The following is a 12,708-nucleotide window of genomic DNA, read 5'->3' as shown; positions in this document are numbered from 1 at the left end:
TGGTGTCCTGCCAACCACGCTGTTGGACGTGACCCTGTTTGCCACATCCCTCCATGCTTTCCGATATTCGGCAGGCAGCGGCCTCCTGCCACCCTCAGGGAAGAGGATATGGCGCCTGCGGTCCACTGCGCCAACCAGCAGCCTCAGGTCACCCTCGCCGAAGCGCTGCGCTCCCTCCCTGGCCTTCTCCATTCTCCTGGGCGTGGAGCTGTTCCAGAAGCAGTGTTCAGGCCTTGCCTTAGGGCAGCAGTGTGCAGGGCGTGGCAGCCAAGCAATTCCACCCTCCCCCTTTAAGTGCTGACCGGCGCCTGACTGTCTGCCCTCAATGAGCACCTCGCCGCACCTGCGCGGCGCCCGCCTTCGGTGTTTGCGCCCCGGATCGCCGGCTTAGCGCCTAATGATAGTCGTGCATCGCCTGCTTTAGCGCAGCAGCAACCTCTTGGGGCGATGCAACTGAATATCGGCGAAGGTGGCACTAAGTTGCGCCGGGCGCAAAAGTTAGCGAACGCCATGCTGTAGCGCCCCAAACATGGCTATACTGAATTTCTAGGCCTTAGTTTTTAATCCAGGCTTTTAATTTAAATCAATGCCCAAGAAAACAGAAAAACACTGAAGAACCTATCACTTCCCTGCTTTGCTGTGACATCACTCGTTGTTTTTTTGTTCTTTAAATCGCCTGCTCCCTCTCAGGTTCTTCCTCTTAATGAGTTTGTAATGTTTATCTGGAGCTGGTAATAGAGAAATAGTGTGTGTGTGTGAGTGAGTGTGTGAGTGAGTGTGTGTGAGTGAGAATGGGTGTGTGTGAGTGAGAGTGTGTGAGAGAGTGTGTGAGTGAGAGAGTGTGAGTATGAGTGAGTGTGTGTGTCTGTGTCTGTGTGAGTGTGTGTATCTGAGTGAGTGTGTGTCTGTGTGTGAGTGTGTGTGTGAGTGTGTGTGTGTGTGTGTATCTGAGTGAGTGTGTGTGTGAGTGTGTGTGTGTATCTGAGTGAGTGTGTGTCTGTGTGTGTGAGTGTGTGTGTGAGAGTGTGTGAGAGTGTGTGAGTGTGTGTGAGTGTGAGTGTGTGTGTGTGTGTGAGTGTGTGTGTCTGTGTCTGTGAGTGAGAGTGTGTGAGTGTGTGTGAGTGTGTGTGTCTGTGTCTGTGAGTGAGAGTGTGTATCTGTGAGTGTGAGTGTGTGTGTCTGTGTCTGTGAGTGAGAGTGTGTATCTGTGAGTGTGAGTGTGTGTGTCTGTGTCTGTGAGTGAGAGTGTGTATCTGTGAGTGTGAGTGTGTGTGTCTGTGTCTGTGAGTGAGAGTGTGTATCTGTGAGTGTGAGTGTGAGTGAGTGTATGTGTGTGTGAGTGTGTGTGTGTGAGTATGTGTGTATGTGTGCGTGAGAGTGTGTGACAGTGCGTGAGTGAGAGTGAGAGTGTGTGAGATGTGCGAGTGAGAGTGTGTGAGTGAATGTGAGTGAATGAAAGTGTGTGAGAGTGTAAGCGAGAGTGTGTGAGCGAGAGTGTGTGAGCGAGAGTGTGTGTGAGTAAGAGTGTGAGTGAGTGTGAGAGTGAGTGTGTGAGTGTGTCTGAGTGTGAGAGTGAGACTGTGTGAGTGAGAGTGTGTGAGTGAGAGTGTGAGAGTGTGTGAGTGAGGGTGTGTGAGTGAGAGTGTGTGAGTGAGAGTGTGTGAGTGAGAGTGTGAGTGAGTGAGAGTGAGTGAGAGTGTGTGAGTGAGAGTGTGAGTGAGAGAGTGTGAGTGAGAGTGTGAGTGAGAGAGTGTGAGTGAGTGTGTGAGTGAGAGTGTGTGAGTGAGAGTGTGAGTGAGAGTGTGAGTGAGAGTGTGAGTGAGAGAGTGTGAGTGAGAGTGTGAGTGAGAGTGTGAGTGAGAGAGTGTGAGTGAGAGAGTGTGAGTGAGAGTGTGAGTGAGAGAGTGTGAGTGAGAGAGTGTGAGTGAGAGTGTGTGAGTGAGAGTGTGAGTGAGAGAGTGTGAGTGAGAGTGTGAGTGAGAGTGTGAGTGAGAGTGTGAGTGAGAGTGTGAGTGAGAGAGTGTGAGTGAGAGAGTGTGAGTGTGAGAGTGTGAGTGAGAGTGTGAGTGAGAGTGAGTGAGAGTATGAGTGAGAGAGTGTGAGTGAGAGAGTGTGAGTGTGAGAGTGTGAGTGAGTGTGTGAGTGAGAGTGAGTGTGAGTGTGAGAGTGTGAGTGAGAGAGTGTGAGTGTGAGAGTGTGAGTGAGTGTGTGAGTGAGAGTGAGTGTGAGTGTGAGAGTGAGTGTGAGTGTGAGAGTGTGAGTGTGAGAGTGTGAGTGAGAGAGTGTGAGTGTGAGAGTGTGAGTGAGTGTGTGAGTGAGAGTGAGTGTGAGTGTGAGAGTGTGAGTGAGAGAGTGTGAGTGTGAGAGTGTGAGTGAGTGTGTGAGTGAGAGTGAGTGAGAGTGTGTGAGTGAGAGTGTGAGTGAGAGAGTGTGAGTGAGAGAGTGTGAGTGAGAGTGTGAGTGAGAGAGTGTGAGTGTGAGTGTGAGTGTGTGAGTGTGAGTGTGAGTGAGAGTGTGTGAGTGAGAGTGTGTGAGTGAGAGTGTGAGTGAGAGAGTGAGTGAGAGTGAGTGAGAGTGTGTGAGTGAGAGTGTGAGTGAGAGAGTGTGAGTGAGTGTGTGAGTGAGAGTGAGTGAGAGTGTGTGAGTGAGAGTGTGAGTGAGAGAGTGTGAGTGAGAGAGTGTGAGTGTGAGTGAGTGAGTGTGTGAGTGAGAGTGAGTGAGAGTGTGAGTGAGAGAGAGTGAGTGAGAGTGTGAGTGAGAGAGTGTGAGTGAGAGAGTGTGAGTGTGAGAGTGAGAGTGAGTGAGAGTGTGAGTGAGAGAGTGTGAGTGAGAGAGGGTGAGTGAGAGTATGAGTGAGAGAGTGTGAGTGTGTGAGTGAGTGTGTGAGTGAGTGTGTGAGTGAGAGTGAGTGAGAGTGTGTGAGTGAGAGTGTGAGTGAGAGAGTGTGAGTGTGAGAGTGTGAGTGAGTGTGTGAGTGTGTGAGTGAGTGTGTGAGTGAGAGTGAGTGAGAGTGTGTGAGTGAGAGAGTGTGAGTGGGAGTGTGAGTGAGAGAGTGTGAGTGAGAGAGTGTGAGTGAGAGTGAGTGTGAGAGTGTGAGTGAGAGTGTGAGTGAGAGAGTGTGAGTGTGAGTGTGAGTGAGAGTGTGAGTGAGAGAGTGTGAGTGAGAGAGTGTGAGTGTGTGAGTGAGAGTGAGTGAGAGTGTGTGAGTGAGAGTGTGAGTGAGAGAGTGTGAGTGTGAGAGTGTGAGTGAGTGTGTGAGTGAGAGTGAGTGAGAGTGTGTGAGTGAGAGTGTGAGTGAGAGAGTGTGAGTGAGAGAGTGAGTGAGAGTGTGAGTGAGAGAGTGTGAGTGTGAGTGTGTGAGTGGGAGTGTGAGTGAGAGTGTGTGAGTGAGAGTGTGAGTGAGAGAGTGTGAGTGAGTGTGTGAGTGAGAGTGAGTGAGAGTGTGTGAGTGAGAGTGTGAGTGAGAGAGTGTGAGTGAGAGAGTGTGAGTGAGAGTGTGAGTGAGAGAGTGTGAGTGTGAGTGTGTGAGTGTGAGTGAGAGAGTGTGAGTGAGAGAGTGTGAGTGAGAGAGTGTGAGTGAGTGTGTGAGAGTGTGTGAGTGAGAGTGTGTGAGTGAGAGTGTGAGTGAGAGAGTGTGAGTGAGAGTGTGAGTGAGAGTGTGAGTGAGAGAGTGTGAGTGTGAGAGTGTGAGTGAGTGTGTGAGTGAGAGTGAGTGAGAGTGTGAGTGAGAGAGTGTGAGTGAGAGAGGGCGAGTGAGAGTATGAGTGAGAGAGTGTGAGTGTGAGAGTGTGAGTGAGTGTGTGAGTGAGAGTGAGTGAGAGTGTGTGAGTGAGAGTGTGAGTGAGAGAGTGTGAGTGTGAGAGTGTGAGTGAGTGTGTGAGTGTGAGTGTGTGAGTGAGTGTGTGAGTGAGAGTGAGTGAGAGTGTGTGAGTGAGAGTGAGTGAGAGTGTGTGAGTGAGAGAGTGTGAGTGAGAGTGTGAGTGAGAGAGTGTGAGTGTGAGTGTGTGAGTGGGAGTGTGAGTGAGAGCGTGTGGGTGAGAGTGTGAGTGAATGTGTGTCTGTGAGTGAGTGAGGGTGTCTGAGTGTGTGAGTGTGTCTGAGTGTGAGAGTGAGAGTGAGTGAGTGAGACTGAGTGTGAGTGAGAGTGAGTGTGTGAGAGTGAGTGAGTGTGTGAGAGTGAGTGAGTGTGTGAGTGAGAGTGTGTGAGTGTGAGTGAGAGTGTGTGAGTGAGTGTGTGAGTGAGAGTGAGAGTGTGTGAGTGAAAATGAGTGAGTGTGAGAGTGAGTGAGATGGTGTGAGTGTGTCTGAGTGAGAGAGTGTGTGAGTGAGTGTGTGTGTGTGAGTGAGTGTGTGAGTGAGTGAGAGTGTGTGTGTGAGTGTGTGAGTGAGTGAGAGTGTGTGTGAGTGTGTGTGTGTGAGTGAGTGTGTGAGTGAGTGAGAGTGTGTGTGAGTGTGTGAGTGAGTGAGTGAGAGTGTGTGAGTGAGAGTATGTGAGTGAGAGTGTGTGAGTGAGTGTGTGAGATGAGGGAGTGAGTGAGAGTGAGAGCGAGTGAGAGTGAGAGCGAGTGAGAGTGTGAGAGTTTGTGAGTGAGAGCGAGTGAGAGTGTGTGAGTGAGTGTGAATGAGTGTGTGTGAGTGAGTGTGTGAGTGAGAGTGAGTGTGTGATGTGAGTGAGTGAGTGTGAGTGAGAGTGTGTGAGTGAGTGTGAGAGTGTGCGAGTGAGAGTGAGAGTGAGTGTGAGTGAGAGTGTAAAAGTATGTGAGTGAGAGTGAGCGTGTGGGAGTGAAAGTGTACGAGAGAGAGAGAGCGTGTGAGTGTGCGAGTGTGAGTGTGAGAGAGTGTGAGTGAGAGAGCATGTGTGAGTGAGAGTGTGAGATCTGTGAGTGAGAGTGAGTGAGTGTGCGAGTGAGAGTGTGAGTGAGAGTGTGTGTGTGAGTGAGCGTGTGTGTGAGTGAGCGTGTGAGTGAGAGTGTGCAAGTGAGAGTGAGAGAGTGTGAGTGAGAGTGAGTGAGTGAGTGTGTGTGCGAGTGAGAGTGTGAGTGTGTTTGAGTGATTGAGTGAGAGTGGGTGAGTGAGACTGTGTGTGTGAGTGAGCGTGTGAGTGAGAGTGAGCGTGTGTGAGTGAGAGTGAGAGACTGTGAGTGAGAGTGAGAGTGTGTGGGTGTGAGAGTGAGAGTGTGAGAGTGAGAGAGTGAGGTGAGAGTGAGAGTGTGTGAGTGAGAGAGTGAGAGTGTGTGAGTGAGAGTGAGAGAGTGAGGTGAGAGTGAGAGTGTGTGAGTGAGAGAGTGAGAGTGTGTGAGTGAGAGTGAGAGAGTGAGGTGAGAGTGAGTGTGTGAGTGAGAGAGTGAGAGTGTGTGAGTGAGAGTGAGAGAGTGTGAGTGTGTGTGTGAGAGAGAGTGTGTGAGTTTGAGAGTGTGTGGGTGTGTGTCTTTGTGTGTGTGTGTCTGTGAATTTGTGAGTGTGTGTGAGTATGTGTGTCTGTGTGTGAATTAGTGTGTGAGTGAGTGTGTGAGTGTGTGTGTGAGTGTGTGTGTGTGAGAGTGAGAGTGTGTGAGTGAGTGTGTGTGAGTGAGTTTGAGTGAGACTGAGTGTGAGATTGTGAGTGTGTGTGTGAGTGAGTGTGAGTGAATGAGAGTGTGTGAGAGTGAGAGTCTGTGTGAGTGAGTTTGAGTGAGACTGAGTGTGAGATTGTGAGTGTGTGTGTGAGTGAGAGTGTGTGTGTGTCTGAGAGTGTGTGAGTGAGTGAGTGTGAATGAGTGTATGTGAGTGAGAGTGAGTGAGTGAGAGTGTGTGAGTGAGTGAGTGAGTCTGAGAGTGAGTGAGTGTGAGTGTGTGTGAGATTGAGTGAGGGTGTGTGAGTGAGAGTGTGTGAGTGAGAGTGTGTGAGTGAGAGTATGTGAGTGAGAGTGAGTAAGATTGAGAGTGTGTGAGTGAGAGAGAGTGTGCGTGAGAGTGTGTGAGTGAGAATGTGTGAGATGTGTGAGTGAGAGTGAGTGAGTGTGCGAGTGAGAGTGTGCGTGAGAGTGTGTGAGTGAGAATGTGTGAGATGTGTGAGTGAGAGTGTGTGAGTGAGTGAGAGAGTGTGTGAGTATGAGTGAGACTGAGTGAGAGTGTGTGAGTGAGAGTGATTGAGTGAGACAGTGAGAGTGAGTGTGTGACGGAGAGTGTGAGTGAGAGTGTGTGTGAGAGTGAGTGAGAGCGTGTGAGTGTGTGAGAGAGTGAGTGAGTGTGAGAGTGTGTGTGTGAGTGAGTGTGTGTGTGTGAGTGAAAGAGTGTGTGAGTGAGAGTGTGTGAGAGTGAGTGTGTCTGAGTGTGTGAGTGATATTGTGTCTGAGTGCGAGCGAGAGTGTGTCTGAGTGTAAGTGAGAGTGTGTCTGAGTGTGTGAGTGAGTTTGTCTGAGTGTGTGAATGAGTGAGTGTGTGTGAGTGAGAGTGTGTGTGTCTGTGTGTGTGTCTGTGTGTGTCTGTGTGTGTGAGTGAGTGAGTGTGTGTATCTGTGTGTGTGTGTGTCAGTGTGTATGTGTGAGTTAGTGTGTGTCTATGTGTGTGTGTCTGTGTGTGCGTGTGTGAGTGTGTTTTTGCATGTGTTAAGTATGAAGATGATTGGGTTCAGTATGATACAGACTATGTGGTCAATTTCCAACCTTGTCTCTGGGCCTGTGATCTGGGGGAGTGGATTGAATGAGGATCAGGTGGTTGAGCATTGTGTGGACGATCCGCTCCGACAAATACCCGCCCGGGTTTGGCGTGTGGTGGGTGGGTACGTAAAGAATCGTGAATGGCTGACCAGACTCTCTCATTCACTCTGCAGGCAAGAAGGTTTCATCCCTAGTAACTACGTGGTGGAATCCGGCAACAAGTTTGAAACATTTGAGTAAGTAGAGCAGTAGAGAGAGCCATGGCCATCGCAGCTCACGGTCAGATGTTGAGGTGAGAGTCGGGACTATCCCAGCTCACGGTGAGATGTTGGGGTGAGAGTCGGGAGCATCCCAGCTCACGGTGAGATGTTGGGGTGAGAGTCGGGAGCATTCCCGGCTCACGGTGAGATGTTGGGGTGAGAGTCGGGACAATCCCAGCTCACGGTGAGATGTTGCGGTGAGAGTCGGGACTATCCCAGCTCACGGGGAGATGTTGGGGTGAGAGCCGGGACTATCCCGGCTCACGGTGAGATGTTGGGGTGAGAGTCGGGACAATCCCAGCTCACGGTGAGATGTTGGGGTGAGAGTCGGGACTATCCCAGCTCACGGTGAGATGTTGGGGTGAGAGTCGGGACTATCCCGGCTCACGGTGAGATGTTGGGGTGAGAGTCGGGACTATCCCGGCTCACGGTGAGATGTTGGGGTGAGAGTTGCTGCCATCACAGCTCACGGTGAGATGTTGGGGTGGGAGTCGGGACTATCCCAGCTCACGGTGAGATGTTGGGGTGAGAGTCGGGACTATCCCGGCTCACGGTGAGATGTTGGGGTGAGAGTCGGGACTATCCCGGCTCACGGTGAGATGTTGAGGTGAGAGACGGGACTATCCCGGCTCACGGTGAGATGTTGGTGTGAGAGTCGGGACTATCCCAGCTCACGGTGAGATGTTGGGGTGAGAGTCGGGACTATCCCAGCTTACGGTTAGATGTTGAGGTGAGAGTCGGGACTATCCCGGCTCACGGTGAGATGTTGTGGTGAGAGTCGGGACTATCCCGGCTCACGGTCAGATGTTGCGGTGGGAGTCGGGACTATCCCGGCTCACGGTGAGATGTTGAGGTGAGAGTCGGCACTATCCCGGCTCACGGTGAGATGTCGGGGTGAGAGTCGGGACTATCCCAGCTCATGGCGAGATGTTGTGGTGGGAGTCGGGACTATCCCGGCTCACGGTGAGATGTTGGGGTGAGAGTCGGGACTATCCCAGCTCACGGTGAGATGTTGAGGTGAGAGTCGGGACTATCCCGGCACACGGTGAGATGTTGGGGTGAGAGTCGGGACTATCCCAGCTCACGGTGAGATGTTGGGGTGAGAGGCGGGACTATCCCAGCTCACAGTGAGATGTTGGGGTGAGAGTCGGGACTATCCCAGCTCACGGTGAGATGTTGTGGTGAGAGTCGGGACTATCCCGGCACACGGTGAGATGTTGGGGTGAGAGTCGGGAATATCCCAGCTCACGGTGAGATGTTGGGGTGAGAGTCGGGACTATCCCGGCTCACGGTGAGATGTTGGGGTGAGAGTCGGGACTATCCCAGCTCACGGTGAGATGTTGGGCTGAGAGTCGGGACTATCCCAGCTCACGGTGAGATGTTGGGGTGGGAGTCGGGACTATCCTGGCTCACGGTGAGATGTTGGGGTGAGAGTCGGGACTATCCCGGCACACGGTGAGATGTTGGGGTGAGAGTCGGGACTATCCTGGCTCACGGTGAGATGTTGGGGTGAGAGTCGGGACTATCCCAGCACACGGTGAGATGTTGGGGTGAGAGTCGGGACTATCCCGGCTCACGGTGAGATGTTGGGGTGAGAGTCGGGACTATCCCGGCTCACGGTGAGATGTTGGGGTGAGAGTCGGGACTATCCCGGCTCACGGTGAGATGTTGGGGTGACAGTCGGGACTATCCCGGCTCACGGTGAGATGTTGGGGTGGGAGTCGGGACTATCCCGGCTCACGGTGAGATGTTGAGGTGAGAGTCGGGACTATCCCGGCTCACGGTGAGATGTTGGGGTGAGAGTCGGGACTATCCCGGCTCACGGTGAGATGTTGGGGTGGGAGTCGGGACTATCCCGGCTCACGGTGAGATGTTGGGGTGAGAGTCGGGACTGTCCCAGCTCACAGTGAGATGTTGGGGTGAGAGTCGGGACTATCCCGGCACACGGTGAGATGTTGGGATGAGATTCGGGACTATCCCAGCTCACAGTGAGATGTTGGGGTGAGAGTCGGGACTATCCCGGCTCACGGTGAGATGTTGGGGTGAGAGTCGGGACTATCCCAGCTCACGGTGAGATGTTGAGGTGAGAGTCGGGACTATCCCGGCTCACGGTGAGATGTTGGGGTGGGAGTCGGGACTATCCCGGCTCACGGTGAGATGTTGAGGTGAGAGTCGGGACTATCCCGGCTCACGGTGAGATGTTGGGGTGAGAGTCGGGACTATCCCAGCTCACGGTGAGATGTTGAGGTGAGAGTTGGGACTATCCCAGCTCACGGTGAGATGTTGGGGTGAGAGTCGGGACTATCCCAGCTCACGGTGAGATGTTGAGGTGAGAGTCGGGACTATCCCAGCTCACGGTGAGATGTTGGGGTGAGAGTCGGGACTATCCCAGCTCACGGTGAGATGTTGAGGTGAGAGTCGGGACTATCCCGGCTCACGGTGAGATGTTGAGGTGAGAGTCGGGACTATCCCGGCTCACGGTGAGATGTTGAGGTGAGAGTCGGGACTATCCTGGCTCACGGTGAGATGTTGGGGTGAGAGTCGGGACTATCCCGGCTCACGGTGAGATGTTGGGGTGAGAGTCGGGACTGTCCCAGCTCACAGTGAGATGTTGGGGTGAGAGTCGGGACTATCCCAGCTCACGGTGAGATGTTGGGGTGAGAGTCGGGACTATCCCGGCTCACGGTGAGATGTTGGGGTGAGAGTCGGGACTATCCCAGCTCACGGTGAGATGTTGGGGTGGGAGTCGGGACTATTCCGGCTCACGGTGAGATGTTGGGGTGAGAGTCGGGACTATCCCAGCTCACGGTGAGATGTTGAGGTGAGAGTCGGGACTATCCCAGCTCACGGTGAGATGTTGGGGTGAGAGTCGGGTCTATCCCGGCTCACGGTGAGATGTTGAGGTGAGAGTCGGGACTATCCCGGCTCACGGTGAGATGTTGGGGTGAGAGTCGGGACTATCCCGGCTCACGGTGAGATGTTGGGGTGAGAGTTGGGACTATCCCGGCTCACGGTGAGATGTTGAGGTGAGAGTCGGGACTATCCCAGCTCACGGTGAGATGTTGAGGTGAGAGTCGGGACTATCCCAGCTCACAGTGAGATGTTGAGGTGACAGTCGGGACTATCCCGGCTCACGGTGAGATGTTGGGGTGAGAGTCGGGACTATCCCGGCTCACGGTGAGATGTTGGGGTGAGAGTCGGGACTATCCCGGCTCACGGTGAGATGTTGGGGTGAGAGTCGGGACTATCCCTGCTCACGGTGAGATGTTGAGGTGAGAGTCGGGACTATCCCGGCTCACGGTGAGATGTTGGGGTGAGAGTCGGGACTATCCCGGCTCACGGTGAGATGTTGGGGTGAGAGTCGGGACTATCCCGGCTCACGGTGAGATGTTGGGGTGAGAGTCGGGACTATCCCGGCTCACGGTGAGATGTTGGGGTGAGAGTTGGGACTATCCCAGCTCACGGTGAGATGTTGGGCTGAGAGTCGGGACTATCCCGGCTCACGGTGAGATGTTGGGGTGAGAGTCGGGACTATCCCGGCTCACGGTGAGATGTTGGGGTGAGAGTCGGGACTGTCCCAGCTCACAGTGAGTTGTTGGGGTGAGAGTCGGGACTATCCCGGCTCACAGTGAGATTTTGAGGTGAGAGTCGGGACTATCCCAGCTCACGGTGAGATGTTGAGGTGAGAGTCTGGACTATCCCAGCTCACGGTGAGATGTTGTGGTGAGAGTCGGGACTATCCCAGCTCACGGTGAGATGTTGAGGTGAGAGTCGGGACTATCCCGGCTCACGGTGAGATGTTGGGGTGAGAGTCGGGACTATCCCGGCTCACGGTGAGATGTTGGGGTGAGAGTCGGGACTATCCCGGCTCACGGTGAGATGTTGGGGTGAGAGTCGGGACTATCCCGGCTCACGGTGAGATGTTGGGGTGAGAGTTGGGACTATCCCAGCTCACGGTGAGATGTTGGGCTGAGAGTCGGGACTATCCCGGCTCACGGTGAGATGTTGGGGTGAGAGTCGGGACTATCCCGGCTCACGGTGAGATGTTGGGGTGAGAGTCGGGACTGTCCCAGCTCACAGTGAGTTGTTGGGGTGAGAGTCGGGACTATCCCGGCTCACAGTGAGATTTTGAGGTGAGAGTCGGGACTATCCCAGCTCACGGTGAGATGTTGAGGTGAGAGTCTGGACTATCCCAGCTCACGGTGAGATGTTGTGGTGAGAGTCGGGACTATCCCAGCTCACGGTGAGATGTTGAGGTGAGAGTCGGGACTATCCCGGCTCACGGTGAGATGTTGAGGTGAGAGTCGGGACTATCCCAGCTCATGGTGAGATGTTGAGGTGAGAGTCGGGACTATCCCGGCTCACGGTGAGATGTTGAGGTGAGAGTCGGGACTATCCTGGCTCACAGTGAGATGTTGGGGTGAGAGTCGGGACTATCCCAGCTCACGGTGAGATGTTGAGGTGAGAGTCGGGACTATCCCGGCTCACGGTGAGATGTTGGGGTGAGAGTCGGGACTATCCCGGCTCACGGTGAGATGTTGGGGTGAGAGTCGGCACTATCCCGGCTCACGGTGAGATGTTGGGGTGAGAGTTGTTACAGTGAGAATTCTGCAGTGGGCCGTCCTGCCAGGCTCTGGTCCGAGGCCATCGTTTTGGGCTTACCTTCAAGTCCAGGACGCTTGGACCTGAGGTAACACGGGCGCAATCCCTTGCTCACCCACTCCTCACCCCATCCCACCGTGACCCCAGTGAGTGCGCATTCATAGCGGGCCTCGAGCACGATTCTCGCTAGGCAGTGGGAGCCCATCCCAAGGAGATACTGGAAGAATAAAATGAAAGAACTGGTAATTCTATAGCATCTTTCACGACCTCAGGACATCCCAAAGCAGTTCACAGCCAATGAAGTACTTTTTGAAGTGTAGTCACTGTTGTAATGTAGGAGACGCAACAGCCAATTTACACACAGCAAGATCCCATAAACTGCAATGTGATAATGACCAGATACTCAGCTTTTTATTGATGTTGGTTAAGGGATAAATATTGGCACATATCAGGGAGAACTCTCCTGCACTGCTTCGAATAGTGCCATGGGATCGTTTATGGCGACCTGAGAGAGTAGATGGGGCCTCGGTTTAACATCTCATCCGAAAGACAGCACCTCCGACAGTGCAGCGCTCCCTCAGTTCTGCCACTCTTACAGTGCAGCGCTCCAACAGTACTGCCCCTCCGACAGTGCAGTGCTCCCTCAGTACTGCCCCTCCGACAGTGCGGCGCTCCCTCAGTACTGCCCCTCCGACAGTGCGGCGCTCCCTCAGTACTGCCCCTCTGACAGTGCAGCACTCCTTCAGTACTGCCCCTCTGACAGTGCAGTGCTCCCTCAATACTGCCCCTCTGACAATGCGGCACTCCCTCAGTACTGACCCTCCGCCAGTGCAGCGCTCCCTCAGTACTGCCCTTCCGACAGTGCAACACTCCCTCAGTACTGCCCCTCCGACAGTGCAGCGCTCCCTCAGTACTGCCCCTCCGACTGTTCAGCGCTCCTTCAGTACTGCCCTTCCAACAGTGCAGTGCTCCCTCAGTATTGACCCTGCGACTGTGCAGGGCTCCCTCAGTACAGAGGGAGAAAAGGATAGACCGAGTAATTACAGGCCAGTCAGCCTAACCTCGATGGTGGAAAAATTATTGGAAAGAATTCTGAAGGACAGAATAAATCTTCATTTAGAAAGATACGGATTAATCAAGGATAGTCAGCATGGATTTGTTAAGGGAAGGTCGTGTCTGACAAACTTGATTTAATTTTTTGAGGCGGT

The 12,708-nt window shown here is 53.5% G+C and overlaps 1 protein-coding gene across 1 annotated transcript in view; it reads left to right on the top strand.

Moving 5' to 3' along the window:
* Nucleotides 1-12,708, top strand: part of btk (Bruton agammaglobulinemia tyrosine kinase) — a 407,843-nt gene that overhangs the window by 143,224 nt on the left and 251,911 nt on the right. Inside the window, exon 7 of the mRNA XM_085987158.1 lies at nucleotides 6,812-6,874. Within this exon, the coding sequence (XP_085843284.1) occupies nucleotides 6,812-6,874 (63 nt within the window). The remainder of the gene's footprint in view (nucleotides 1-6,811; nucleotides 6,875-12,708) is intronic.

The sequence above is a fragment of the Somniosus microcephalus genome, chromosome 1 (assembly GCF_052327205.1).
Source record: "Somniosus microcephalus isolate GS21.2 chromosome 1, FLI_Smic_1.0, whole genome shotgun sequence".
Classification (NCBI taxonomy): Eukaryota; Metazoa; Chordata; class Chondrichthyes; order Squaliformes; family Somniosidae; genus Somniosus; species Somniosus microcephalus.
The sequence above is the reverse complement of the archived record's forward strand: the minus strand, read 5'-3'. Positions and strand labels throughout refer to the sequence as shown.